This window comes from Aspergillus fumigatus, chromosome 6 (assembly GCF_000002655.1).
Source record: "Aspergillus fumigatus Af293 chromosome 6, whole genome shotgun sequence".
In the NCBI taxonomy this organism is placed as follows: Eukaryota; Fungi; Ascomycota; class Eurotiomycetes; order Eurotiales; family Aspergillaceae; genus Aspergillus; species Aspergillus fumigatus.
Window position 1 is genome coordinate 352,774 of NC_007199.1, and position 26,880 is coordinate 379,653.

General features: G+C 49.2%; 9 protein-coding genes across 9 annotated transcripts; 3 read left to right on the forward strand and 6 right to left on the reverse strand.

The window, feature by feature from the left end:
* Positions 1 to 76: 76 nt before the first annotated feature.
* AFUA_6G02090 (H(+)-transporting V1 sector ATPase subunit E) lies at positions 77 to 836 on the reverse strand (the record flags this gene model as incomplete). Its single annotated transcript, XM_742775.1, has 2 exons — positions 77 to 227; positions 289 to 836. The coding sequence occupies 2 exons, from the start codon at positions 834 to 836 to the stop codon at positions 77 to 79; spliced, it is 699 nt and encodes a 232-aa protein (XP_747868.1).
* A 368-nt stretch (positions 837 to 1,204) lies between these two features.
* Positions 1,205 to 3,803, forward strand: AFUA_6G02100 (uncharacterized protein). The gene is made up of 4 exons (XM_077804929.1): positions 1,205 to 1,492; positions 1,564 to 1,701; positions 1,760 to 1,852; positions 1,911 to 3,803. The coding sequence occupies exons 1-4, from the start codon at positions 1,451 to 1,453 to the stop codon at positions 3,444 to 3,446; spliced, it is 1,809 nt and encodes a 602-aa protein (XP_077661065.1). The 5' UTR covers positions 1,205 to 1,450; the 3' UTR covers positions 3,447 to 3,803.
* Positions 3,804 to 4,609: 806 nt separating this feature from the next.
* On the reverse strand, positions 4,610 to 5,811 carry AFUA_6G02110 (MADS-box domain-containing protein; the record flags this gene model as incomplete). Its single annotated transcript, XM_742773.2, has 3 exons — positions 5,265 to 5,811; positions 4,947 to 5,081; positions 4,610 to 4,888 (listed from the first exon to the last, which is right to left on the reverse strand). Exons 1-3 carry the CDS (start codon positions 5,508 to 5,510, stop codon positions 4,610 to 4,612), a joined length of 660 nt encoding a protein of 219 aa, XP_747866.1. The 5' UTR covers positions 5,511 to 5,811.
* A 327-nt stretch (positions 5,812 to 6,138) lies between these two features.
* On the reverse strand, positions 6,139 to 10,815 carry gfsA (glycosyltransferase family 31 protein). The gene has a single exon (XM_742772.2). The coding sequence runs from the start codon at positions 9,193 to 9,195 to the stop codon at positions 7,582 to 7,584; it is 1,614 nt and encodes a 537-aa protein (XP_747865.1). The 5' UTR covers positions 9,196 to 10,815; the 3' UTR covers positions 6,139 to 7,581.
* A 2,248-nt stretch (positions 10,816 to 13,063) lies between these two features.
* Positions 13,064 to 15,995, reverse strand: AFUA_6G02130 (putative Rab geranylgeranyl transferase escort protein). The gene is made up of 4 exons (XM_742771.2): positions 15,727 to 15,995; positions 15,549 to 15,667; positions 14,447 to 15,481; positions 13,064 to 14,254 (listed from the first exon to the last, which is right to left on the reverse strand). The coding sequence occupies exons 1-4, from the start codon at positions 15,798 to 15,800 to the stop codon at positions 13,905 to 13,907; spliced, it is 1,578 nt and encodes a 525-aa protein (XP_747864.1). The 5' UTR covers positions 15,801 to 15,995; the 3' UTR covers positions 13,064 to 13,904.
* An 843-nt stretch (positions 15,996 to 16,838) lies between these two features.
* cyp1 (putative peptidyl prolyl cis-trans isomerase (CypC)) lies at positions 16,839 to 17,438 on the reverse strand (the record flags this gene model as incomplete). Its single annotated transcript, XM_742770.1, has 3 exons — positions 16,839 to 17,249; positions 17,312 to 17,353; positions 17,406 to 17,438. 3 exons carry the CDS (start codon positions 17,436 to 17,438, stop codon positions 16,839 to 16,841), a joined length of 486 nt encoding a protein of 161 aa, XP_747863.1.
* Positions 17,439 to 17,739: 301 nt separating this feature from the next.
* Positions 17,740 to 19,036, forward strand: AFUA_6G02150 (aspartic endopeptidase; the record flags this gene model as incomplete). Its single annotated transcript, XM_742769.1, has 3 exons — positions 17,740 to 18,275; positions 18,456 to 18,809; positions 18,982 to 19,036. The coding sequence occupies 3 exons, from the start codon at positions 17,740 to 17,742 to the stop codon at positions 19,034 to 19,036; spliced, it is 945 nt and encodes a 314-aa protein (XP_747862.1).
* An 807-nt stretch (positions 19,037 to 19,843) lies between these two features.
* On the reverse strand, positions 19,844 to 21,079 carry AFUA_6G02160 (3' exoribonuclease family protein; the record flags this gene model as incomplete). Its single annotated transcript, XM_742768.1, has 1 exon — positions 19,844 to 21,079. The coding sequence occupies one exon, from the start codon at positions 21,077 to 21,079 to the stop codon at positions 19,844 to 19,846; it is 1,236 nt and encodes a 411-aa protein (XP_747861.1).
* A 3,592-nt stretch (positions 21,080 to 24,671) lies between these two features.
* Positions 24,672 to 26,879, forward strand: AFUA_6G02170 (putative metalloreductase transmembrane component; the record flags this gene model as incomplete). Its single annotated transcript, XM_742767.1, has 1 exon — positions 24,672 to 26,879. The coding sequence occupies one exon, from the start codon at positions 24,672 to 24,674 to the stop codon at positions 26,877 to 26,879; it is 2,208 nt and encodes a 735-aa protein (XP_747860.1).
* Position 26,880: the final 1 nt, after the last annotated feature.

The window sequence follows — 26,880 nt, forward strand, 5'->3', positions numbered from 1 at the left end:
AGGTTATACGGACCGAAACAGCAGGAAATAAAACGACAATAGTGCAGCACTTGCGAGCAGGAGAATCTCACCCTTCCTAATCATAAAACTTTCGGTTTGCGTTCTTTCCAAATAGTGTCTCTCTAACGGCAGGCAGGGCGTCAACCTCGAGCAAACGCAGGCGCTCCTCGAAAGTGTTGTTGATCTCAATCTTGCCTTGACCGCCAACAATGTATACACCGCCAGCGCTAGAAATGACCAGTTAGAATGATAGATAATCACTAGACGGGAAAGGGCGAGAGAACATACGATCCTTCGGGCAACGGATCGGCCTCGTCCAACTCTGCCGTCGCTTCCTTGCCAACAGTGCTCTTAAACTCCTTCAACGCTTCTTCAATTGCATTCTTGACCACGCTGAAATCCGTCTTCCTTGCCCGAACGGATACCTTGTCCTCATTCAAAGCGTACAGGCCCTCGAGGATCAGGCCCTTGAGAACGTTCTGGTATTTCTTGGCATCCTGGGACGCAACGGTAGAGATCTTCTCGCGGGCTTGCTGGAACAGGTCGTTGAGGAGCTCCTGGCGAGCGGAAAGGACACGGAGACGAGTTCGATTTGCAAGAGTGGAGCGGGTGATCTGTTGGGACATGGCAGCCTGCTTGAACTTCTTCTCGTAGAGCGAGTCGATGGCGGCGGTCTCCTGGCGGACAAGCTTCGACTTCTCGATTGCAAATTCTTCGTCGGCCTTGAGTTGGATTTCGCGGGCCTTCTCCAGCGCTTCTTGCCGGATGAAGGCTGTCATCTTGCGGAGCTCGCCCGCAACCTGTTCGTAGACTGGATGAGCTCGGTGAACCTGCATCCATGATCGGTACAATAGCATACCTGGTCATCGGAGAGAGCATGGCTTTGCGGCATTTTGAAGGCTTTGTGTCAAGGTTCTGGTATTAAGGCAAAGGGGGTGGAAGCGTCGGAACGTCCGATGGTGGGGATTGAGCTTTCTGATGCGGAGTGCTTTGCTGGATGGGTGACAGAAGGAGCTAAAGGTCAGCAATGCTGTTATTAAAGGTCCCACAATAAACAAGCTGTATGCAAATTGGGATCAGACAGGACAAGAGATCATGCTTACCTTTCGGGAATGTTATGAAACGTCGGGAAGGGGAGATGTGACGCGATATCGATACTACTGCAGAAGGGCAGGTGGACGGAGAGGGTGTTGGCGCTGGCACGAAGCGGATCTGCTGACGATCGGGTCACTTGTCATTGTCTTTCCGCCGTATGAGGTCAGAACCTCGTCTCAGACCCAGTGTTGGCTCAATATTATTCTAAGTGTTCACAGTTCCTGCGTCCTCCCAACTTTGGATAATATTCAATTATCATGGCACCTTTATTTGGATAACTACTGAAAGCTCCTCTCATGCCCTGTCGTTCTCCTCCGTCCCCCGCTTGGCGACCAATGCATCAGGATACTCGACCATGGGAAATCTGGGTGACCTGTCGCCCCAGGGTAGTGTCGCGGTATGATTCAAACTACCTACTCCCCATCGAGATGTCGCTCGATTCTTCGACTGACACTGGGATGCAAACAGGTTGGGGTAATAGTCGGCTTGATTTCGACCAGTCTCCAAGCCATCGGGTTGACACTCCAACGCAAATCGCATATACTCGAGGACGAGAAACATCCCTATGACCTACGAAGACCACCATATAAACGTCGAAGATGGCAGGTGCGCACATGGACTTTCTCTGGGCGCTTGAATGACGGAAGAGCTGATCTCCTTCTAGCTAGGGATGCTAATGTTCGTTGTTTCGAACATTGTGGGGAGTACCATCCAAATCACTACGCTTCCGCTTCCAGTGCTCTCAACTCTCCAAGCAGTTAGTGTCCTCTTTTCTTCTGTAGCAGACGGTAGAGGTTTGCTAAGCCAAGCGATAGTCGGGCCTGGTTTTCAACACGATCTTCGCCACTTTAGTCCTTGGTGAAGCGTTCACCAGGTATTCCTTTATCGGTACGATCCTGGTTTGCATTGGTGCAGTCTTGATAGCTGTATTTGGCGCTATAGGGGAGCCGGCGCATAGTCTGGATCAATTGCTAGAGCTCCTTCAGCGACGCAATTTCGTACTCTGGATGGTGGGGACAGCCGTTGTCGTGCTGGTCATTCTGCTCGTCTCAAAATCGCTTAAGCTTCTCGCCTTTCCGCACCGCTCAAGGCATACAGGTATTCGGCGTACCTGTACTCCGCATATACCAATGTTCCCGAGCCGTGTAAGGCTGATTCGTGGTTTATGCTATGGTCTGATCAGTGGCATTTTGTCGGCCCACTCCTTACTTTTAGCAAAGTCAGCTGTCGAGCTTCTTGTCCGAACGATTGTGGATCGTGTGAATCAGTTTAATCGGTGGCAGTCATGGGTGATTCTCCTCGCAATGATTTCTCTTGCACTGACGCAATTATACTTCTTACACCGTGGCTTGAAGTTGTGCAGCACGAGCATTCTGTATCCTTTTGTGTTCTGCATCTATAACGTCATCGCTATCCTGGATGGTTTAATCTACTTCCGCCAACTGTCCCAGCTGGCGGGTTTCCACGCTGGTCTGATTGCGCTCGGGACGGTTGTTCTGCTGAGTGGAGTGCTCTGTCTATCGTGGCGATTGGAGATTATCGAAAGCCATGCGTGTGAGACCGTTGTTGGCCCTTCTCAAACCGGATTGGGTCCCGGTATAGCTTTTCTTGAGGAGCACCCGCATTCTCCTCGTGAAGTTGGCGTGGAGGACGAAGAATTGCACATCGGAGAGCGACAGCCTCTTTTGCAGGCATCCCACCCACCGCATGGGTTTCCTCATCGACGGGCACCCAGTTTACCTTCGGTTTCATCGATTCCTCAACAAACTCCCTCTGCTGACATTGACCCCGCCTCCATCTGGGCTGAGCTGGATGACTCGGACTACGAATACACCGGTACCGGTCCCCGCTGGCAACCCCGTCCTCGAAGCAGCACCTTGAGGGAGAGTGTACTCCGTGGCCCTCGGCACTCAACAATTGGCGCAGTCGGCCAACACGCCTGGACAAATCGTAGACACACTCGCTCAGTCTACGAAGGACACCATCAGCGGAGAACTTCAATCTTAGGGCCCGACAATCGACAATCTCTCCAAAAACGAAGCACCTATTTTAGCCCTTTACCAGGTAACCATCCAAGTCGCTCCATCGGCTACGGTACATCAGGTGAGAGCGAGCGCGAACGTGGACATGAAGGATCGACTCATCTCATTTCATCGAGTGGCGGCCACGAACCGCTCCAGCTCTCCGCCACTCCATCCAGCGACGGCCCCCTTGCAGGATCAAGAAACGCCTTAGCCCAAGCCTGGAGAAATGGCCTACAATATCTCTCGCGGTGGAGCAGACACCGCCCACGCACTGGGTCCGATTCACACGATCCTCTACTTGACTCTTCGCATTCCCCTTCAACATAACGGCTAAAAAGCCTATGCTACTATTTCTCGCATGTTATCTAGACATTCCGGCCATTTGATCTCATTTCGGCAATTTCTCGGCCATTGCTGTTTTCCTTCTGTACAATACCCCAATATATACTCAGCAGTGCTTTTAGCCTTGCTTGTTCAGCTTGATTCATAGGAGATATCAAGTCGAATCAGTCTGCTTTGGCATCATGTGACAATCATACCGATTTGGTAACAAAGCTGTCACTCTTTGAGCTTGGCTTCATCATCTATGTGGGTACAGTACCCACAGTAATAGCTGTATGAGGATCTACAGGATCCATGACAACCTATCGTCCACAGAGCAGGTGTTAATGATCAAAGTATAAGGTAATGCACTTAAGAACTTTAGTGATTATACTTGGGCTTGGTAATTGAATTTGGAACGAGCATATTAATGAACAAAGCAGACAGAGAGAAAGGTTTAGCTCCATTTTCTCCGTACCATACATGTCATACCTCCTACCAGATGAAACCCATCCATCCATCCATATCATATCATTCACTCAGTCAGATAAAGTCAGTTCCGCGCCTTTCTCCAGAAACCTCTCTACTTTTGGATCAAATTTGACCATGACCCGAAGTGAGTAGTCCAGTGACATTGGGACGAGGATGCGAAGGAAAAGCGCAGGACGCAGAGGGGAAATCAAACGAAACGCAATAGAGAATTGATCAAAGCACACCAGAAAGATTATAGCAGATGAAAGAAAACGAATAAATGAGTCCCCTTCGCCAACGGAAAATCAGAGATAAAGAATGGAAAAAAGCACCAGGAACACCGCCACCTCCACCGTCGTCTAGGAGATGATTAGGAGATGATGAACGGAAAAGGAGAGTAATTGTTCTGGAGCGAGAGTGATGCACTCGTATCCACTATAGTGCAAGATAAAACTTTTTTTTTCTTTCTTTTTCAATTCTCTCGGGTTGGATGTCGATATAGTGGTTTGTTACTCGCCGTGACAGGGGAGACCACATACGACAGATCTCAAGAATCAACTCTTGCGCATCAAGAATCGACGGGTATCAAATAGGGCAGGGCAGAGCGGGGTTACAGATGCTGCAGGCAACAATGAAGGCAAAATACGGACCAGCGGGCCGCCCTCAGATCATGCTAGGTATGCAAATAAGGTCCCCATCTACGCAGTGGGTTGGTGCTGAGGGGGCATTCGATTGCCCACAGGCATGCCGGGGTACTGCCCACCAGCCTGTTGTTGCTGCTGCAAACCCTGATAATAGGCCATCTGCTGCTGCTGTTCGTTCGTCATGTAGCCAGGGTGCATGCCCGCAGGACGGGGAATATTTGACTGTTGAGGGTTGACGTTGGCGTGGTTAACATCCTCAGGTGTCTCTGCTGGCACCTCCGGAGCTTCAACGCCATTTTCGTTGGTGGCAGGATCGGGAGCATTGAGGCAAGCCTGATGCGGAACTGGTTAATTATGCTGGTCCAAGACCGGAAGTGCTCTGACAACTAACCTGGATGAGATTCTTGCCCTCAGCCTTCGTCACCAGTGGTTGAAGCTTGGGAGTGGTAAAAGTGTAGACGAGACCGGTCTCGGACACGACGAGCAACAATACTTGAGTACCTGTGAGGACAGAGAGCTCATAGGCCTGTTTTGCGATCGCATTGAACCGTCAGCAACTGTCCAATGTAGCCGAATATACAATAAATGTATTGAACAAGGGGCTCAAATCGTAGAACACTCAGGTTCAAACAAGAGGACAGGATAAGAAAAAGTAAGAGACTCAAGAGACAGGCGATGACCGCGGGCAGGGAGACGCCAAAGTACGCACCTTCTTCATGATACCCGCCTTCCGCTTGGAGAAGGTGATGTGGCGACGCGACTTATCTTGAATGAACTTGATCTCAATCTTTCTGCGCTCGCGACCGGGCTTGTCATCATCATCGTCATCGTCTTCTGCGCTCATTCTCGAGCGCTTGGGACCGCGGTTGTCAGCGGCGCCATTGCCGGCGGCCTGCTGCAGGTCGTCCTGGGTAGGAGAAGGGTTCTCCTCACCGACCGCGGTGATGTCGGCCATGATGGATCAGACGTAGGTGATAAAAGGGTGCGAAAATGGATTAATCGAGTTGAGAAGCAAGTAATGGTAGAACCCTTGGGGTTGTGAACACGAATGCCCAAAGAGGAATGATGCTTTTGAGGGGGGGAAGGATGACCAAATCGAGTAACGCGTTTGCTTCGCAGGGTTTGGGTTCAGGACGAGAAGGAAAGAAAATCGGGAGGAGAGTCGAAGAAGGCAAAGTGCCGGTTGGGACAGGCAGGCGGTCAGTCACGTGAAGAATGGGTCTGGCAGTATCCACGAGTCAATACAGTACCGTTACACCGAAATCCTTTAGATACCTCGGTCGACTGTATCAGCGTGCATGGTCTGGCTAGGAACCTTCTGAGTGGTCAATCACAGTTTCTAGCAGGAGGACGAATGATACGGAGTACGTCTGTGTACCCCATGTTTCGAGTTTTAAACTTGGTAATATGTTTAACTCCAATGAATCTGGCTGACATCGAAGCATTCATGAGCGGATCCTTACAATAATACTCAGTGCAAACGTAACAAGCTAGTCGATTATACTTTGTCCAGGCCCAGCGGTGGAGAATAATAGTCTTGGCACAGCTGATTATTGGACAATCCTTGGAAGATTATATTTGGAGGCCAACTCACAAGTTCGCACTGTATCGTAATATTACCAGTTTCGACTGTCAGGTCACGAGAGTGTTTTGTTGCTGCAAGGATTCGGATTCGACTCGATAGTGGAACATCCAATTCCCTGACTACTTTCGCTCGGCAAAAACACTTAAATCTGTATTATGGAGGCTGCTACTCCGTACAAAGTGCCTAGAGACTAGTGAGGAAGTGTCTGACCAGAGTGTCTTCCATTGTCACCACCATATGCATAAAACCTTGGAGCACCACCAAGTCGGCTGCATTCCATCCCTCGAGAAAGCCAGAACTTTGGCCCCCATTCGCCCTTTATCATACACAGCGGCCTGTCTCCTCTGCATGTAAAGATAAGACCTCAGTAGACCAGTACATTAGACGATCCTCGCTCCACAACTGACCAGGTAGTCTCACTATTATCAATAGTCCATGTAATAAATCCAGCCATAGTGATCACCTTATGCCAAATTCAATAGTGCACGCTATATCATACGGTCATGCATCTACCTTATGGATTGTGCAATATAATTACCTCGAATACGGTTACCAAAGAACCTTAGGTAGTTTTACTTAGGCTCTAAGATAGAACGAGAATTGGCTGTTGGAGCTCAGCGGTAACAACTCCAGCCGGTTCCTCATACGTCCTGTTTTAGGGTCTCGATGCAACGCACTTGAAAAATGGGTTGTTAGTACAGGTGATGTATCAGGAGCAGTGACTGCTGCGTAAGTATGAGGCAATCCTCTGATTACTGCTAGTAACTTGTATGGAGAGAAAATATGCAATGAAAATAGATCTATGCTCCTATGGACAGACGGTGTGGCAATAGCCAAATCTAATCTAACACTCAAGTCATGATATTCCTGCATAACGACAAATGTTCAACGCTAATCTCCAGAAGCAGCGACACCAGCTCAGCCTGAAATTCTATTTTTACAAGACACATATAAAGAAGAAAGTCTCTCGTGGGAGTGTGTAGGAGAAGTGGAAGAAAGACTCGACCGGGATAACATGTCAGATCAAGGGTGAAAGTTCCCCAGAACAGGCAGATGGAAAGCCAGAACCAGTCAAGGACCTTGAACGGAATATGCTCTTTGCGGAAAACCCACTTGATTCCGATCTTGAGTGCGCCATTCTCGGCTGCGGCAACAACACAACGCCAGACCAATCAACAATGGAAGGATAGGAGGTGGAAAGTCGGCATTCGGGCAAGAACCCATTCTGGCAACATCATTTCGAGTTTCTTTCCTGTTTCTGTTGTGGATTTTCCGTCCTGTGGCCAAACATGGTTCCCAAAGGAGGATATAAGCAAAGGAAAGAAAGAAACAAGGCAAAGTGGGAAAAAGACATGTGCAAGAATGGAAATGAAAATCCTCACAAAGCTCGAGGACCAGCCTCAGCCTTAGTCAAGAGGTTCGTTTGATGAGTGTGGATGTTTTAATGCTGCTTTCTCACAGCATAATCATGTACACCAGCACCACCACCTCCCTTAGGTCCGAGCCAGACAATCTCAATGACACTGTGGCCCTCATCCTCTTCACGCACATACCATTGGTGTACGTTGTCACCAACCACATAAGCTTCTCTCAACAACCAGCGGTCTTTGGTGACACCTGCTTGATCCTTCAGACGGAGGGGACCTAAGCGACCCTCATAACCACGGGGGTCTTCCTCCCAAGTCTTCTCAGTGTGATCAAAGTTGATCGCATCATCGGGGGTATTTTCATCGTAAGTGTACTTGACGAGAGAATAGCCGTTGGTCATGACCCAGAACGTGCGAACGGACTTGCCAGTGGAGTTGTTGACATATTCCTCCTGGTCGAAAACCCACCGCCGAAGGACTGATTTACGACCTGCAGCAGCAGCAACTGTGGTCATCTTTACCACATCCTTGGTATACCAGCTGTTCCAGTGGTGCAGAGACTCAATCTTCCGCCCAGACTCGTAAACACCGTCGACTTCACCCTTCATGTCCATCTGGTAGAGCGAGGGCCAAAGAGTAAGAGGAGTGTCGCCGTATTTCTGAATGCACTGGCCGAGTTTCTGATCTCCGGGCTGCTCACCCCATGACTGGCACTCGTCGTAATATTGCTCGAGGACATCAAGCAGCGGTTTCGAGACAAATACGCCAGCACCTCCGAAGGCAATGTGTCCGAAGGTATCAACCTGCCAGCTGGCTTCGGACAAAGCACCAATATAATGTTTTTTGTTCACATCGAACAGCTTCAGTTCCTCGGCCACAGTGGGAAGGGATAACCAGAAAGTGTCATCATCGATAAAACTGACCCATGTGGTTTGAGGGCGCTTGGTTCGGATATGCTCAGCGAATGCCTGGACCAGGCCGAAATAACGAGCGGTGAAGTCAAGTGGAGACTTGATCAATGTCAGGTCCAAGCCCCGATTACGGAAGTAAGTCATTTGCTTGTCCAAATCGTCGTCCGACTCTGGAACAAGGACGATAATACCAGCCTTGGTGTTACCATAAGAGTAAAGAAGCGAAGGAAGAAGGCGATCCAGACGGTCAGCAGTGGTAGCAAGACCGAACAGGAGCTTCTCCGTTTCATCAACCGCATCGTCTGCAGCCACGTCAACATCGATGATCGGTGGGCATGGCAATGAAGGATCCTTGTTATCGGGCGAAACAACCATGCCGCGTTCCAGAACAGTCATAGGTGGGAGAACAGGCACATTGATGTCTTCAAGAGAACTGAATTCCGCTCTGGGGCTCACAAAGCGAGGACGGAAGTAGGCACGAGTATAATTCTTGCGAGGAAGCCATTCGGTGAAGGGCAAGGGAGGCATGATATATGGATCGGCCTGGCAAGTCTTTGTAGAGCCAGGCGACGATGGTTGCAGCTGGATCTGAGGGGTCTGAGTTGTCGGCGCTACACGGTCGACCGGATGCTTGAACCGAAGGGCCGCATGATCGTAGCGTTGGATGCCCCAGAAGAACCCTATTATGGACAAGAGCGCGATAAGAGGGAACACGGTTTTGAGCCGGAAGACAGGCATTTTGGTGGAGTGATGAAGGTCAAGTGACTTTTTCCACATTAAGTAATCGCGATGCTGCAGATTCTCCCGATTGGGATATTATAAGGGTGCGTCTATCCGTAATAAGAGCACATCAACGGAAAACGAATAGTCGTAAAGGGATGCGTATCGCACTGCCGTCCAGAAGCGAACAGGCTGGAGATGAGGAAGCGGGGGTCCTTGCGTAAACGAGTGGAACTGGCAAGATCAGGATAAATTCTCTCCGATATGCTCAAAGACTGACAACGAGAGTCTGGCAGCGTCGAGACCTGCGACACGGTCACAAAAAGGAAAAAAAGAGCGATAGGCGAATCGAAAGACGGCCCGGCGAGATTGTTCGTTTTGAGATACGAATGGGGTGTCGACAAAAACGTAAAAAGGTCCAACAAAGGAGACAAAGAAACAGCACAACTGGACTATATGTCCAGGGCTAGAAAAGCGAATCAGGCGGATGGGGAGAAAAGGTCGAGGATATAATTGTTGTCGAGGCCTAGAGGAGTAGAGAAGAAGGGAATAGGGGAAGAAGAGGGGGAGAAAAGGGAAAAAAAAGGTATTGAGGGAAAGACGAAGACAGGAGACAGGCACAGGAACCGATCCAAGTGGGAATGCCGAAATACTGGACCACGGGTTGCGCTCGGGCCAAAGCTCCCACTGGTAAATTAAATCTGTTTAAATCAGATTAAGCTCAACCGTCGTATTTTGCACTTTTCAAGGTGGATTAAACAGGAAGTTTGAAGAGGCAGAGTTGTCAAGGTATTGAGTGCTCTAAGATTTTGTACTGAGGTTTGACAGTGAGCAGCACGAAGTATCGGTCCGATCGAGAGGTAGCAGGGTTGATGCAGAATCTCCCCAGGATCCCGGGAGAAGGAAAAAATAAGGTATCCAAGAGTCTTTTACGCAAGCATTATTTTCATCCACATGAAACTGTGTATTATTTATGGTTGTTGACTGTTGACGCCTCCCGCGAATTCCTCTTTTCTATTTTCCGATTTCGCCATCTAACCAAGTAGCAAGCGGCGTAATAACAAGTTACAATTGCAGATCACTGGGCCGAAAAGAAAAGAATGTCGCTCAGATGTATTGACTATCTATCTCTGGAATACGTACTGCGGGATCTTCCCAACTCCGCCAAGTTGGGTGGTTGGTATTTTTCACTTTCGGCCTTCAAGACCCTTGCAATCAAGCCGATCTGATTGACAGTGCTCCGTAAATGGTGACTGTTTAACACATCGTTGGTTGGACAATCGGCTTCTCAAGCAGCATGTTTTACAGGAGGTTGCTCTTGCTCTGCTGGAAGCAACACAAAGTGGTAGAAGGGAGATCAAATTTGATCTTGATCCTACAGATAATATATATGTGAGAAAGCATCAAACTTCTGTTGATTACTGTCCCAATGAGGAAAAGAAATGGAAGGACTCAAGAGACAGATGATGCAACTCTGTAAGCTGCTTAGAATGTGAGATTCTCTGTACAGTAGCTACTTTTGACTCGGATCTGACTCGATGCCACTGATACCTTTTTTTTTGAAGAGAAGTGGGCAAGCTTATTACCTTACTATTATTATCATCCTTGTTGGCGTTGTTTTCCACTTTTGATACGTCGCTGTTGTGGTCAAGCCCGGAACAGTTTGACGCCATGTACTCAATAGAGATATTTTAAATATGTGGAATGTTCCAGTGGATGTCTGGAGCCATTTTCGTCTCAACCTCATGGCTGATGTCATAACTATTATCTTCTCTACTTCATTCCCTTGAAATACTATGAGGCATGGATAGCATGGTAATTGCTGTAGCATTTGCATTACTGATTGACCTCTGAAGTTCTGATACGCACCATGTCGATTGCCAATACACATGAAACACTACTTAAAGAGATTGTCTGTTGTCTGTAATAATGTGTATCGACAATGGTTCAGAAAGACCCTTCAACGATCTGCGCCATTCCCGTGTCTCCAGCCACTCATGGACCACCATTAGAAGGGCTACTGGGCCTGTAGCCCCACGGGCCGCGTGTCGTATGCCACTGCCACCGTTATTTCTCCTGTTAGGCAGGTGTTACTCTCAGGTTGTCACTGGCTTGGGAGTACTCCGGATAGAGGAATTACTATCTATACTCTGTATACGGAGCGCGCTCCGGAGCCCTGGCTCTGTTGCACAACGATACATAGATATGGGCACGCCATAATTCTAACCACCTCGTAACGGCCGATGATCCGAAGACTCATATTAATGATGTGCTCAATTCCATTTTCCTCATAGCAAGGTAAAATACCATTGGAAAGAGCTAATCTGCTTGAGGAACAAGCTGTCAGGGATACTTCGTATACACTCGTAATCACTGACGATGTTGCTTTAAACATTGCCGCCGGACTGGGATTCCGAACATGCTCCATTACAAGTGTGCCTTGATGTTCCGTACTTGCGACCCGCGGCAGACAGCGTATGGAGTGACGCTGCCTTGTTACTAGTCTTCTCATATGAATGCAAATGCTGGATAATTTCCTGTTGTTCGAATGTCCTAGAATTGGCAATTCTGAGCCCTGTGAGTGGACATCTATGAAAGGAGGGGACATGAGTTTCTCGCAGTATCTGTGGGCCGTCACAGTGTGGGTCGGGATCAGCCTGCTTGACCCCATGAGTGTGTTTCTTGCAATCCAATAATATACCTCAAACGATGCGCATTCGCACACAGCCAGGGGAACGCGTGTACAAATACGGGGGTGCATCCCGCAACAGAATTCATGGAAGTGTACGACAGCCAGGATTTTGAGAAGACAACAACTGCTTACGGACTCCAAACACGACTAATTATCATCTGCCATGTCATCACCTGGTCAATGATATAAGGTGCCGCATCGTTTCGTAGTTGTATTGACTCAGCAATACGAGGAAGATTCTGCACAGCATAAGCTCCAGTCCCAGCTAGTACTCCGTAGTCCATACATGGTCATCAATACAGCCAGTCAATTAAGCTTGAACATATGCCTTGGCAAACTGTCACCCCTTTTGCATTTCTTTAGGAATCTGCAAAACATCGGAATCTGCACAAGGATCCAACGTTGTTGCGCAGAACAACCTGCCCACGGAGTACAAATCAGATGCAAATTACGCTAGTTACAAAAATGGAGGTCTTTTCTGTCAAATATTTAACTACCCACATTGATAGACATCGTTTAGATAGACACGGAGCACTGACACCGCGAATTTTGCGTGCCCCTGATGATCATGTTCATCCATGGAAACGCTCTGATTTCTGTCCTCGCCTCAACCCCCTATTCAGAATTCGAGGTTTGCGCCGATCCAAGCCATGTTCCGTTGGATTTCCTTTTTTGCCAAGGCAACCGGTCAAGTTTAGGGTGCTTGTAGCGACCAATCTTGTGTGCTGCCTTCAGGGTTCGTGGTTCTCAGTTCGTTCAAGATCCGTGGAAGCCTCAGGGTCCAATCTGCCACTGAAGTTTGACCACTTTGAGTAACCACTCACCACCGACCAGCCTATGGAGTACTATGGAGGTCATTGAACCTTGCACAGCAAGTGCTCAAGGCATAGCCTACTCTGCTGTCGCCACTATACATTTGTATCTGTTACTCTGTCTGTCAACTGATTGTGTGCTGTCGGAGCCAGGGAATATGCTCTGGGCGCACCTCATTTGCTCTACGGAGTAGATAGACATCGTTAACCAACGACTCGGTTCTTATTTTTGCAGCTCTTTCAAAAATGTGAGCCGAGATCGGACTGAGCAATAAGTTTTGGCGTCGCACAACACCGAAGTAGAGGAGAACAATGGGTATCGGTCCACAACCAGTACTATCTCGGCTAGAATATTAACGAGAATTGATCTCATTGATTACTGTCTAGGTCAACCTTACACCTCATATCTAAAGCAGTCGCAGAGATGGTTATCTTGATATTTGTTCGGTCGTGCCAACTCTTTAGCACCTTGTGACATGGGTATATATATCCTGATCATTGAGTTACCGTGTGAGCTCAGTAAGGGAAGAGGCCAACACAACTTCCGATCTCAACATTGAGGGCCCTAAACAGATGTTTAGAAGTGCATATCTTTTTACATTTAGCAATTATAGGAATCCCCTGAATCACGAGCTTCTCCCCTCTCGTCAAAATGGCAAGTATTGCAGATCCAATAACATGTATACTGTGTATCTTGTTCCACACAATCATATCAGGAATGACCATGTTCATTCCCTCCGTTGTGCCACCTAAGGACATACTTCCTCACGTTGGACAAGGTTGCTTCTTGTTTTAGATGCACCTCCGTTTGAGACGTGCCACCACTGACAGCAGTTACTACCTTCAGGAATTAGTACCCTAACTAATGCAGCCTGTTGTGTGCCGTCTACCCACTTGCTTGGAAGTAGGTCACCACCTTGTCTTCTGGTGGAACCGATCATGGCCGGTAAAGCAGGATTCTTCAGTCTGCCATATAGCAGCAGTAGCTCCCAATCTAGTGGCTGTGGAATGACAAAAGCGAAGGTGTAACCAACATGGTACTTAAAGGAAGGATTGGGTCTGCAAGCTGAAACATTTCATCTGGCAATTGACTCTTTCCGGGCCTTTTGCAGGGGGGTGAGGCTTTAAAACTAGATTTCGCGCAAATTGAAGGAGCAAAAAGCGCTACTCATTAAGGTTCCGGTAGGGATGCACCCAAGGCTTGTGGATTATGCGCAAGAAGATTATATTAATTTCTATCATAAGATCTGAGGCAAGACTTCTCATTCAGCATCGTAAGCACCTTCGCGGTCCTCGAAATTCATAAAGTCATCTGAAGCTTGATCGCCCATGATTATCTTCCACGCTTCCTTCACCGTGTCAATGACCCCATCGTCAAAGGCAAGATCAAGGCTGGGAGGCGGGAAGGAGAGTATATTCGCCGACAGTGAGCTTCTTTGAATTCCAGGGGTACCACGGACATCCCGGCTAGGGCGCCCCAACTGTGTAAAACGCAAACACCACAAGATCTTTGCATTGGGATCTGCACTGGACTGAAGGAGTTTTTGTACTGCACTTTCAAGAAGCGATTGACCATCAGGTCCGGATATGGAGATACTAGAGTACAAGACACCTGGTATTCGTTAGCGGCGTACCAATCATTAATGAATGGAACATAAAGCATAACGACAAAACGCTCATTATCAGGCTGTCAGAGGTAGGTCTCATCAATGCAGTTACAGGCAATGTAGATAAGTATTCAAGAAAGTCATCATATGAGCATATGGGAAGTGCCGTGTAAGAACGAAAAGGAAATGCAACTTACTTTGTCCTGGTGGACACTCGCCAGTCTCGCTGGAGTGAACCAGAATATATACTGAGGGTGAGTCATCTCTTTGACCCAAAAGTGCTCCTGGGAATACCACAACTGCGCATACAGGAATTGGGCCACCTTCTGCAGTAACCGGAAAGAGACTTTCTAGTGACGAAGAGACAACCGTGATTGACCGCGAAACCTTTTCATAATGAGCAGATTCCAGGACATTTGCAGGGAGGTCCCAGTTTGAACCAACTAGAAATCGAGTTTTAATCGACTCATCATTGGCAAGTTGAGCCTCGATGCGCCCAACATCGCCATTGTCGGCCTCAATGGGGTCATTTCTGACCGACTGGATCCCAGAATCCAAGACGTACACTCCGCCCCCGACAGCGAGAGCTCGGCAGGCCACTTGAGAGATCTCGGATCCTCCACCCCATTTGGCAACCAAACTTCCAAATCCAGGACCGAAGACACCTATAGAGGTCAAGTGCCGCTTGATGCGCGTTACCGCATATTCGGCTGATGTCTGGGTCGGAGGACTCTGGGCCAATGAAAGCGATAGAAGGGGATCGTGAAGTTCGGCAGGGACATGGAAACTGGAGTTGAGATAGTCTGGGAATGAACCGGTCAGATCCTCCTGTTCCGACGAGCATTCATCATTTTGTTGAGGATTGGCGATGCGTCGGAGAAACCTCATCAGCGTTCGCTTTGATTTAACGCTAATCACATCATCGGCGAAAACATCTTCGCGGCTGCTCGGCACACGGTACAAATCTGAGAATGCATTGACAGTCGTGCTACTGCTCCCGGAAGCCGAGTTGCTCGAAGGTCTGTAAATCCACCAGCTTCCAACGACCTGAAATTCAAGCTGGCGGTAGACCTTCGAGGACACTAGCGTGGGCAACAATGTAGAACGGCAGTAGATCAGTTGCGGTGACAACGTAAGTGTGTATGCTCGAGAAGAAGCTAGTCGAGCGTTGCACTCCTCTGTTTGCTGGGGCTTCAAAATGGACGCGTCTTCAAAGGGGAAAGACTTCGGTTCTAGCTTATTAACACCAGTCAGCAAATAATGGTAGCACATATCAGAGGCAAAAATGCCATAAATTACCTTGATTCACTTGGGAAACCCAGTTCTCAGCTTCCTGAAGGCTGAATGCTGCCTCAGAACCTCCATAATATGGATTACGGTCAATGTGAAGTACCTTCTTGCCTGACCGCGAGAGGGCCCTAAAAGAGTCAAAAGTCAGCAAAAGAACGAGTAAAGCAGCTGATAATCATCAACTCACAATGCCAGAAGTGACTGCGCCAGCCCTGTACCAGAGATTGTTACATCCCATGGCGTCTCTGCCAACGACTCCATGCTGAGAATGGAAGTAGTAAGGCGTACAGAGCTGGGAGAAAAAGATTTAGTGTGATGCTATATGATGAGCAAACCCAGCTATCATCACGTCGGGTGGCAGGCAATGGAGCACTTCCTAGCAAGCAGGAATCTCCTGCCCATGTATACGGTGGGACTTTTCATCCGTCCTTGAAAGGAAGAGCTTCGAGGGAAATAAAATGGAAAGCGACGGAGACTCACAGAAATACTTCCGTGCTGACCCGCCTCGATAGTGCGGCACGTGATGGAGCTCGGGCCATATTCTTCACGGCCGAGATACTCGACCAGCAAGATATATTCTGCTCGACTGTTTATTTTCCATGTTTGCTTGTTCGTTTCACTGGTGAAAACTATTCCTTCACAGCTTAGCATACAGCGGCTGCCATGCCTTCATCGAGACGATCTGCTAGATAAATCTTCTATATGGGCTTTCGGAGCACAAAGTCGAGCTATGCCAGGATTCAACTATTCCGAATCAAGTTAGACAGCTTTGCTACCTTGGCACCTTTAAAAAAATGCTCTCTCAAAGGATCTTTTCTTTTCCCTATCACACCACTCCCCAGTGCTCTGCACGGCATTCTGCGCGCTACCATAGCAGATTCGTCTCATACCGACAAGCCTTCATTGGTCTTGTCCTTACAGGGAGTGGTAGATAGGATTATATCACTCTGTATCTGCTGCTCCGGATGGAGACATCTGATGGAAGCGGTTCGTTTGTAGTGATACATATCGTCATATTGTAGCTCTCTGGGCTGCAGAAAAGGTAGACAGCTGGCATATACATGTAGCACCTTAGAACAATTCCTAACGCGTGGGTGGACATGGTGCATCGTTTCGACTGCCGCGTTTCTTGTCACCACGACGTCTAGTGGTACATCAAGCCCGCATACTGGAGGTTTAGGCTATAACCTTCGAGTAGTGTTCTCCAGACTCCGTCCGAGAGAGGCGTGTGATGAAGACAGCGACGCATGTGCATATAACTTCGAAATCAGTTTGTGATAGAACGCATTGCAGCTCGTCTCACTCATCGCCTTCTTCCACGACTTTGGCGCGAATAATCTTGACCTCGTCGACAGGCCTATCCTCAGAATTCGTCTTGACGAGTCCCATTCGCTGTATTACTCGCATTCCACTTTTCACTCGACCGAAAATTGTGTGCTTTCCATCTAACCACGGTGTAGGCGCAAGGGTGATGAAGAACTGGCTGCCGTTGGTGTTGGGTCCACTGTTCGCCATGCTCAACACACCAGCTCCTGTGTGCTTGAGACCCGGATGAATCTCATCCTCAAACTTCTCGCCGTAGATTGAACTGCCTCCCCTGCCGGTACCAGTAGGATCGCCGGTCTGTACCATGAAGTTGGGGATAATGCGGTGGAAAATCACGTTGTTGTAATAACCTCGTTGCGCCAGAGTCGCGAAATTCCTGCAAGTCTAGTCAAGTATACATCAGCATGTGAAGAGCGCCCGGGCCGAAGGATAATTTTTTTGCTTACCTTTGGCGCATGCTCATTGTAAAGCTCTACTGTGAATGAGCCCTGGAATACGTTAGAGGAGCCAATTGTGGTGTAGCCACAGGATAGTCCCTACCATGCTCGTATCAAATACCACGTCAGTCGCCATTATTCTTCTGAAAGCAGTCAAAGAAAAATATCAGACGACTTCAAATCGTTCTTCCAACAGAGTAGAAGGTTGTATTCGAGCTTCCTAATGATCTCGCGGCGGGAATGAAGATGCTTGTCTTGGCATCTATCATTGGGAAACACAGGGCTTTGACACTTCTCTCTCTTTGGTTAAAACAGCCTCCTACAGCCACGAACTGATTTCCAACCACAGAGCAACCAGATGAATATTCTCCTCTTAAGCTGAAGATTATCCCTCTTTCTCTACCCCTCTACTTGTGACCCGGAGTCTCGCAGTTGTCATGGACGAGGTTAGTCCACTTGCGGAGCTCTTGGGGCAGGCCATCTACCAGTACACGAAGATCAAACCTTTCCTACCGACATACGGCCATCTACTTGTTTCGGCTCTCTTTCCTATTTACATTGGCGCCCATGCATCCCTTTCGAGACCCTCGTCTGCTGCCAAACCTCCCAAGAAAGACACGAATAACATCGAAACAGACAATGAGGAAGAAGACGAGGAAGGACTGAGCCCCGTCCAGAAGATGGAGGGTCTTGAGCCCAGTGATGCGCTAATGTTCCCGTTGACTGCCGGTCTCACTCTCGGTGGTCTCTATTTGATCATCAAATGGTTGGATGATCCAGCCATATTGAACAAGGTCCTGAGCTTTTACTTTTCTCAGATGGGACTCTTTTTCGCAGTCGCATTCCTGAAGGACTGTCTTTTGGTCTTTCGATCCTTTCTTTTCCCTCGCCGATATCGATTCGCTGGCAGGATTTGGAGGGCGAAACAGTCGGAACGAGTTTTTAAAGCCGATCAGCAGGACTCGACGCAGGGGTCGGCCCAATTCCGCCATACTCCCCTTCCGGGAATCTTTGGCTCGATTCCATTACCGGCTGCCTTGGTCGCAGGCCTTTGGGCGTGTCGCAACGTCGCGTATCAGAGACTGAAGCTGCGGGCTCACGTGCGCGGTGTCTTCACCGGCGAATGTCTGGTGGGCCTGCTGGACGTAATCAGTGCGCTGCTAGCTCTGTCTACTGTTGGGTATTTCGCATTTGTTGCGAAACCATGGTGGCTGACAAACTTTCTGGGTTTCAGCTTCTGTTACGGCGCGCTGCAGTTCATGTCACCATCAACGTTCAAAACTGGGTCACTTATTCTGGGCTCGTTGTTTCTCTATGATATCTACTTTGTTTTTTATACCCCGTTAATGGTGACAGTCGCTACAAAACTAGATGTACCAATCAAGCTTTTGTTTCCCCGGCCACCTGCTCCTGGTGAAGCCCCGGATGTTGTTTCCTTGGCGATGCTGGGCCTGGGGGACATTGTCATTCCCGGTATGATGGTGGGACTGGCGCTCCGATTTGATCTGTTTCTCTACTACAGAAAGAAGGGTATCGAAAAAGCGCGGCTCGAATCCAAGGGGCAGGATATCATCAAGCCCCAATACCAGTGTGCAACCGGCGGCTGGGGTGAACGTTTCTGGGCTTGGCCCGTGGCACCTCGTGGACATGAGCTAGAGCCGCCGTATAGGGATGCAAAGTCCTTTCCCAAACCTTATTTCAAGGCCAGCTTGTTTGGGTACATTGTCGGAATGATATCGACCCTTGCGGCCATGCAATACTCCAACCATGCTCAACCCGCTCTTCTTTATCTAGTTCCCGGAGTTCTTTCTTTCCTGTGGGGAACTGCGCTCCTCAGAGGAGAACTCCGTGAGATGTGGGAGTTCTCTGATGCCGAGGAAAGCGACGAGGAGGGTATGAATGAGAAGGAGGAAAAGAAGGGAGATGAAGCTCAAGCTAAGAACACAAAGAGTCTCCTTATGCGAATCCTGTCGGGCGATATCAAAGCAGTATACTCTGAAGAGCCAGAAGGTGCCACGGAGAAAAAGGAGGAGAGGAAATCCGAAAGTATGGAGACCAAGGATTCAGCGCAAGCTGATGGAGGATCAGATGACAAATCACAAGGTGCAGACGAGGGGAAGGAATTGGACTTGGTTTCAATATCCATCTCGCTGCCCAGGAAAGGCAAGACCAGATCAGGTAAAACCCAGACTAACAGGGTTGAGTTACCCACAAGCAAGAAGAGCTTGTCTGTCCCGAGTGCAGCGAATCGTGATGACGAGCCACCGGCCAAGAGACAGCGAAGAAGTCCTAGAATCGCCGAAGCCAGTGCCTCTTAGTTTTACTTTCTGGAAATGATTTATACGAACGGGCTGCATGGGATGTTTGCGATTCACAATTTGGTTCGGATAGATGGAGTTGGGACAGTTGAACTCGGCATGCATATCCTACGGGAAGGTAGAAAGTGGTAGAATGATCTGTTTCGAAAGTTCCTTCCAAAGGTTTTCATATGGTATCATCATCGTCCTTAAAAGTGAAGATATACAAGGCAATGCGTCCGGATCAGCAGCTATCAAGGATCCGTTTCATATCATCCCATCGTTGCGCGGAGATGTCAACCAGCTGCTTCAGCTCTCTAGTGTCCGCTGCCCATCCGCCGTTCTTCTCCATTTTCACAATCACCGTTTTCCCTTGTTCCCCGTTCTCTTTGTCGACCACGATACAAATCCTCTCCTGGCTCAAACTCTCCTCATATCCATCGGGGTCAGCGAGAATCCACCTTCGCTGGATGCCTTTCCTGTCACTTTCCTCAATCTTCCTCTCTTCTTCAGCATCAGGAATAATGACCTTTCTCCACCCAGAAGCTGCATCTGCCTCGAAGACGCAGAACGAGCTGGCGACAGGCATACCTCGCAAAGACAGTTTGTGCGCCTCAGAAACAGCTTCTGAGCACACCACCATCTCGTTATCGACGTCCCACCATGCCTTGGGCAATTTCGTATCCCGAAGCGCCGCCAGAACAGCGGCCCACGCAGCATCGAAAGGATTGCCCGCTAACGAGATGATCATCACATCTATGTACAGCACCCAGAACGCTTTGATTTCTCGGCTCTTGGCACTTGTATCGCCCTCTTGAGCATCCACATCCATCTGCTCATCCTCATTATGCCGTTCCAACTCCTCTGCTCCCCAGTTCGGCGGCTGATACCAAATTCGCAGATCTTCTGCGCGCACTAAGCGGGTGCTATGTAGGAGTGATAAAATTTGATGTGACAGCGACTGCGCCAGCGCCGAGGGTGGAGCGCCAGGGATAAATCCAGGTGCGCAGCCAGTGCTGAGTGAAAGGTTCGGCACGAGCAAATTAAGATCTTGGATATGGGATTCGTCGTCTTCGTCATCGTTGTCATCATTGGCTGTCACAGTCGGCTTCTCAGTGGTATCAATTAATTTCCGCCGTTTGTTTATAGAAGCAGGTGCCGATGCTCGCGATACACTCCACGAGGCAATGTCATCGGTATGAAGAATTTCAGCGCGAACCCCGCAGACCGCCGCAGTGTCGCCAATTCTTACCACGGCACTGCCGTTCGTATGTGTTAAAGAGCCCGTGTTCGCAGAAGTAACGCGGAACTGTGAGGTAGCACGGCCATTGGCTCGAATAGAGGGCTGATTGCTTGAGGGAGGAGGTGATAGATGGGCAAGGAGGTAGGCGTGAGGTTGGAGCCGCGCAAATTGAGACGGTGGCAGTGAGAGGGATGGCGGAGCTGACGGTGCAGCTGTCGATGCTGCAGCGGGAGCCATTCTAGTATAGCTGAATTAAGGAGCAGTCGACGGTTGCCTTCTTTGACTCGTCGCTTATTCTGCGAAAAAATAATGCAGCATTTAATTCCCTAGTTTTATGCGGCAGAATCGCCTCCACCTGCGAAAGCGGTGAGAGACCTTGATCCACGACACGTGATATAAGAGTATATCACTCCAACTACCAAGTACTCCATAGGTACTTTCAACCGTTAAGAAGCTATGAGTTTCACACTTCAATGCTTTGAATACAGGATGTAACTCCTTAATTTGCCCATCTCATGCTCTGGTCTAAGAAAATGCTGAAAAAGCAATGAGGCCGGTATTAATGAGCCTTCGAGATTGTTCGAATGATTGAACAACCTGACGAGTCTTCCTTTGTACATCTCGCCTGCACACTAAACGGATTATGATGGATTCCTAGAAGTTGCACAGCATAGGTCTTCGAATCGGAAATTGCATCAGGCGAGTTGCCAAGGTTAAACCTACGTATAAACAAAAGCCGATAGATGAAACAGGAATTTTAAACACGCGGAGCCTTGCAAATGAACAGTAGCTCAGGGGCCATGGTTCATGATGCAATCGATATTGGTTTTTCTAGCGCATTGTGATAGACCAATTCGGCCAATATCACTCGTTTGAGATGAAGTCAAAAAATCGTCGCTCTATCTTCTAATTATAAATACGAGAAGCCGCCGATCCCATTGGTTCCCGAACGACTCGGTTGAGATGGATCCCCAGTGCTTTGTGCGGTTGACTTGGAGAACTGACCATGAGTATCCAACTGCATGTGTCTGAATCTGTTGAGCTTGCTGCTTTCACTAACGAAGAGAAGAGGCAACGCAGACAGTCAGTAGGAGCGTGTAATCGCTGGTCATCACGCAAGCAGCCCCCCTCGTTTTGATGCTCTCCGGTCGTTTGATTTGAGTGGATCACAACTATTAAGGTTGCGAGCTCATGGCTGCTTCTACATTCTCGTGTTGATCGATATATGACTCGTGTTCAGCCCTTTTCTCTTAGGCGAAACCCCACGAGAGTCTGGTCATCGTTTCCATTTTTACTTATCCGCCCGAAATCCGGATATGAACTGGTTCAGATCTCAGATCAGGAACACACTTTGTACATGTGGCGCCCTGGGGATGTATCGCAGTCTCGTATTCCGCGGGAGGTGCCAGTTTTACGGCCCATCGCATAGTCTGTGTTGGGCGCACGGTCGACCGACCTTCGTTTGAGATCTGCTATCAGCCAGACCTAAATATAAAATGGGATCTCTCTGGGGTTAGTCATAGAAAAGTACGGCAAAGGATGACTGTTGTGTATTCTATCAATAATGAGATTGTGATATAGCCAGGAAATGCAGCGAACTCGCGATGAACTCGGCTTTACTGCAAGACCGAAGCATGGAGGTCTGTCTCGAGGTTCGCCTGAGGAGCGACAAATGAGAGATGCCCTAGTTAGCCCTTGTTCACCGACATACATAGAGAACGCCTTCGATTTCAGCCGCAGTAATCATTCGCCTGTCATATCGCCCTTGTCACCGAACGACCATGCTCGGGATCACTTTCTGGCGCAAAGAAAAGGAGACGACAGGCTTCCTCTCACCGGTGGAGGCACCCAGTCTTCTTTTCAATCTATCGTTAGATGGGACACTGATGATGCAATCAACTGCTGGAGCGATGCGGCTACAGCCGGTGCGGTACTTTCTCTGCTTCATAAGGAGCCACCCAGCCCGCCACCTTGCGCGCAGCCTCGATTTGATAGAAATACCTCAAATGAACAGAGATTGACATGTGTTGTCTGCTTCGACGACCTCGTCGATGGCTGTTACCCACAGCCTCCCATTGCAGCTGGCTGCGATCATGGGTTCGTGCCTGGAATGCATATCTGCTTCACCTGCCTTCGTCGAAGTCTAGACAAGCAGCTTTCGTCAGGCGCTACTTTTCTGTCATGTCCAATTTGCCTTGAACGGCTATCCGACGAGGAGGTACAACGGTGGTCCAGCAGACGAACCTTCCAGGCGTATGATGCCAAGCGAACTTGGCAAATCTTGGAAGAAGATGCTGAATTCGTCCCATGTGTCAGAAAAGATTGCGGATATGGACAGCTACATGCTGGCGGACTCGAGGACCCAATCGTTGTTTGCGGTTCCTGTGGCACTCGAACCTGCTTCATTCATCGTGATACAGTTTGGCATGAAGGGTTGACCTGCGAGGAGTACGATCAGCTAGTCAATCCGAGATCCGACTCGCCGGAGCTACGGAGGAACGCCGGCAGAGAAGCTCGGCGTTTATTTCCAGGATTAAGCAGACTAAGGATGCCCCGAAGAGGAGCTGAGAGCGATGCAAGGCTCGGATGCAGTTCTGGAAGGCCACATGGCCGGCTGGATTCGACGAGTGAGGAGCTTTCAAGCAGCCGAACGATTCGTGAGCTCTCCAAGCCATGTCCGAGCTGCGAGGCGCAGACAGAGCGAGCTGGGGGATGCAAATTCATGCGTTGTAAGCAGAGTTTCTTTCCCCTTTGGTATATCCGTTGGCTAATGGTTGTACAGGTTACTTATGTCGTCAGAACTGGTGTTGGGACTGTGGGATTCGGTGGCAGCCGGGCCATCTTGAGATTGACTGTCTTTACCAGGAAAAATAGAGTAGAATACCAAGGCTCCAAAACGTCTTCATTGTCACCGCTGGACAGAATAGTATCCAACTTCCGTCTCACTGCATCTATGCCTACGAACATTATCAGCCTCATTTCACATTTTTCACTGTGTAATTCAAAGCTGACAGCGTTGAATTTAGCCCACCCATGAATGATTAGCTTGCTTACTGAATCATTCCTATGCATCAATCCCCGCTAATGCAGGTCTTGTCGGCGTCGTCACCTTCTTCTTAGTCTTTGGGCGTGTGATTGGGGGAAAACCATATTGGCTGGCGCTAAATCCAGCAATCTCACTTGCTGTTTCTTCGCCGGTTAGCTTGAAGAACAGCGGAAGGAAATCAAAACAGTATCATAATTCTTTCTTTGAACTATGGTAGGACAGTCGGGATACACACGGTTCGGGACTCTCTGCCACACTCGAGAGCCACTGTGCGGATGTAATCCATCTATCGTTGGTTGTTGACTCGATTACGGAGAACTCTCCTCGCTAACTGACTCGGACAGAAGAGCTTGTTTCCCCCTCATCATAAACCAAACCAACCATGATGACTACTTAATGAGAAACTTTTCTCATCACATCGTGCATGCCAACATGGCAAAGCGGGTTGGATCACACATGTGCCAAGAAGGCAAATCCATTGTGCAGCGGTAAGCTCTCATCTTTTCCCCTCTTCCTACCTACGCTTCCAGTGGAGGCTCTCTCATACAATGTACCTCTGCGCCTTTAGTTCCCTCCAGATTGTGGCTGATCTTCCTGATCACTCTCTGTACATTTATAATTCCCGATCCTGACTGGCGGTTGTCATAAAAGTACAGACCACCTAATAGAGATATTTAGAATGCCCTAATCGCTCATCGGTGATCCTTTCATTGAGTCACAGGACCATTCTCCCTTCTCTGAGAGCGCAGGTTCAAGTCATTCGTTGCGCACAGAAAACGCAACATGCAGATACAATGGGATACAGTGGCTTCACTGGCGAAGCGTATCATTATACCTACGACCGCATCTACCACCCCTGCTGAAGTCGCAGAGCGTCAACGAGACCCATGGTCTCAATCCGGCAAATATGGCCAGGGTTGGGTCTACTTCTCCGTTATCCTACTTGCTCTTGCAACCATCATCCGGTTCTACCATGTTTGGAGCGATAAGATGAGAATCGCATTGTACAAGGAAGATCTGGCGGGCGCAATGCAGGGCAACTCTCTCCAGGACGAGTATGAACTTCCCAGTGCCGCCACCGACAGCTCCACTGCACAATTCTTTCCAGCCGGTGGCCCTCTACCCGGGATGAAGAAACAGCAGTCATCGATCTCAACAATTGCTCCGTTGAATAATACAGCTGCCTTCCTGAGATGGATATTCTACCGGCCTCTCCCGGTGCTGCGGATTGGAGACCTGCGCATTGTTTTCCCGTCGCTGGGAACTTCTGCTGTCGTGCTCGCAGCGTTTGTCTTCGTAACGCTCTATACTTTTGTACCACAGCCGCTGTACTATTCATCCATTACTGTTGGATCTCCGCCGTTGGCCATTCGCGCCGGCATGATCGCCGTAGCCATGGTGCCGTGGATTGTCGCACTCAGTACCAGGGCGAATTTCATCAGCATGCTCACTGGTTTCGGTCATGAACGCCTTAACGTGCTCCATCGGTGGTCAGGCTACCTGTGTCTGTTCTTGAGTTTGGTACACACAATCCCATTCTTCGTCACGCCGATCTGGGAAGATGGGGCGCTCATATGGTACCAACAATACCTTCCGCGCCACGTTTGGATCTACGGCACGGGTCTGGCTGCGCTCGTACCACTGGTATTCCTATGCATTCATTCACTTCCGGCCCTTCGAAGACGAATGTACGAGCTCTTCCTGTTTATCCACATGCCCGTCTCTGTCGTCTTTGTTGCCATGCTTTTCTGGCATTGCAAGGACTTTCTGGCATCGTGGAACTATTTGTGGGCCACTATCGCCATCTGGGTCATGTCGTATGCCATGCGGCTCTTTTATCTCAATTGGACGAACCCTTTTCGCATGTCTTTCATGATAGGGGAGGAGTCAGCGGTGACCATCCTCCCTCATAATGCCATCAAGGTCACCGTTGCTACCACGATGCGATGGAAGCCTGGCCAATACGTGTACCTCCGCATGCCAGGCATTTCTCTTCTTGGTCGACATCCTTTCACGATTGCGTCTTTGTGCAGTGATGACTTTCCCTCAGAGTACGGAGAAAACTACCGCGACCTCGCCCTTGTCTTCCGTCCCTTTGGCGGCTTCACACGAAAGGTTCTGCTGAAAGCCTTTGAGTACGGGCCGTACAAGACGTGGACAGCATTCCTAGAAGGTCCCTACGGAGGAATGCGTCGGGAGATGGCCGCGTTCGACGACGTGATTTTCTTCGCTGGCGGAAGTGGTATCACGGCAATCGCGAGCCAACTCTTGGATTTGATCAAGAAGATGCGTGACGGGAAAGCGGTCACGAAGCGGGTGCGTGTAATATGGGCCCTGAGAAGTCCAGAGGCTATCGAGTGGTTCCGAGAAGAATTGCGGATTTGCAGAGAACACGCTCCCCCAAACACGGTGCACTGCCACTTCTTCCTGACGGGACCGGCGCAGGACGGCCCCGGAGAGCAGCCTGGCCATGACATCGTCCAGGAAAAGATATACAACGTCCTTTCCGGCATGGATAAGCGGAACTCGGCATACATCCGCGAAGAAGCAGCCGGTGATCTCGAGCGTGAGAAGGAGCTCCGTCGCGAAAATGAAGACGCCATCACGTCCTTGCCCCGAATCTACACCTCCCCCGTCATCGGCAGTCGGCAGTTCACGGCATTGCCCGGCTTGCAAAGCGGCCCTGGCAATGTTCCTTTCGATTTTGGATTCTCAAACGCCCCTTCTCCACCGCAGAAACAGACGCCACGATTTGCATCACTTCCCTTGCAGAGACGGGACGGCTGGCGAATTGACCATGTCCGACCAGATATCCCGCGCATGCTCACAGAATACTCGCAGACATTTGGCCGCCGGACGTGCGTCTTTGTCTGTGGGCCTCCGAGCATGCGTATTGAGGTCACGAAAACCGTGGCACATCTCCAGCAGCAGGTGATGATGGACTCGCGTCGAGATGAGATCTTTCTGCATGCCGAGAACTACAATATATGAG

Bases quoted from the DNA above. Each gene is read 5' to 3' on its own strand.
- AFUA_6G02100 (XM_077804929.1), top strand. From the start codon at position 1,451: ATGGGAAATCTGGGTGACCTGTCGCCCCAGGGTAGTGTCGCG. The intron at 1,493-1,563 runs GTATGATTCAAA...GGATGCAAACAG, and splicing joins CGCCCCAGGGTAGTGTCGCG to GTTGGGGTAATAGTCGGCTT. The intron at 1,702-1,759 runs GTGCGCACATGG...ATCTCCTTCTAG, and splicing joins ATAAACGTCGAAGATGGCAG to CTAGGGATGCTAATGTTCGT.
- gfsA (XM_742772.2), bottom strand. From the start codon at position 9,195: ATGTGGAAAAAGTCACTTGACCTTCATCACTCCACCAAAATGCCTGTC.
- AFUA_6G02130 (XM_742771.2), bottom strand. From the start codon at position 15,800: ATGGAGTCGTTGGCAGAGACGCCATGGGATGTAACAATCTCTGGTACA. The intron at 15,482-15,548 runs GTAATTTATGGC...TTAATAAGCTAG, and splicing joins GGTTTCCCAAGTGAATCAAG to AACCGAAGTCTTTCCCCTTT. The intron at 14,255-14,446 runs GTAAGTTGCATT...AACGAATACCAG, and splicing joins CGAGTGTCCACCAGGACAAA to GTGTCTTGTACTCTAGTATC.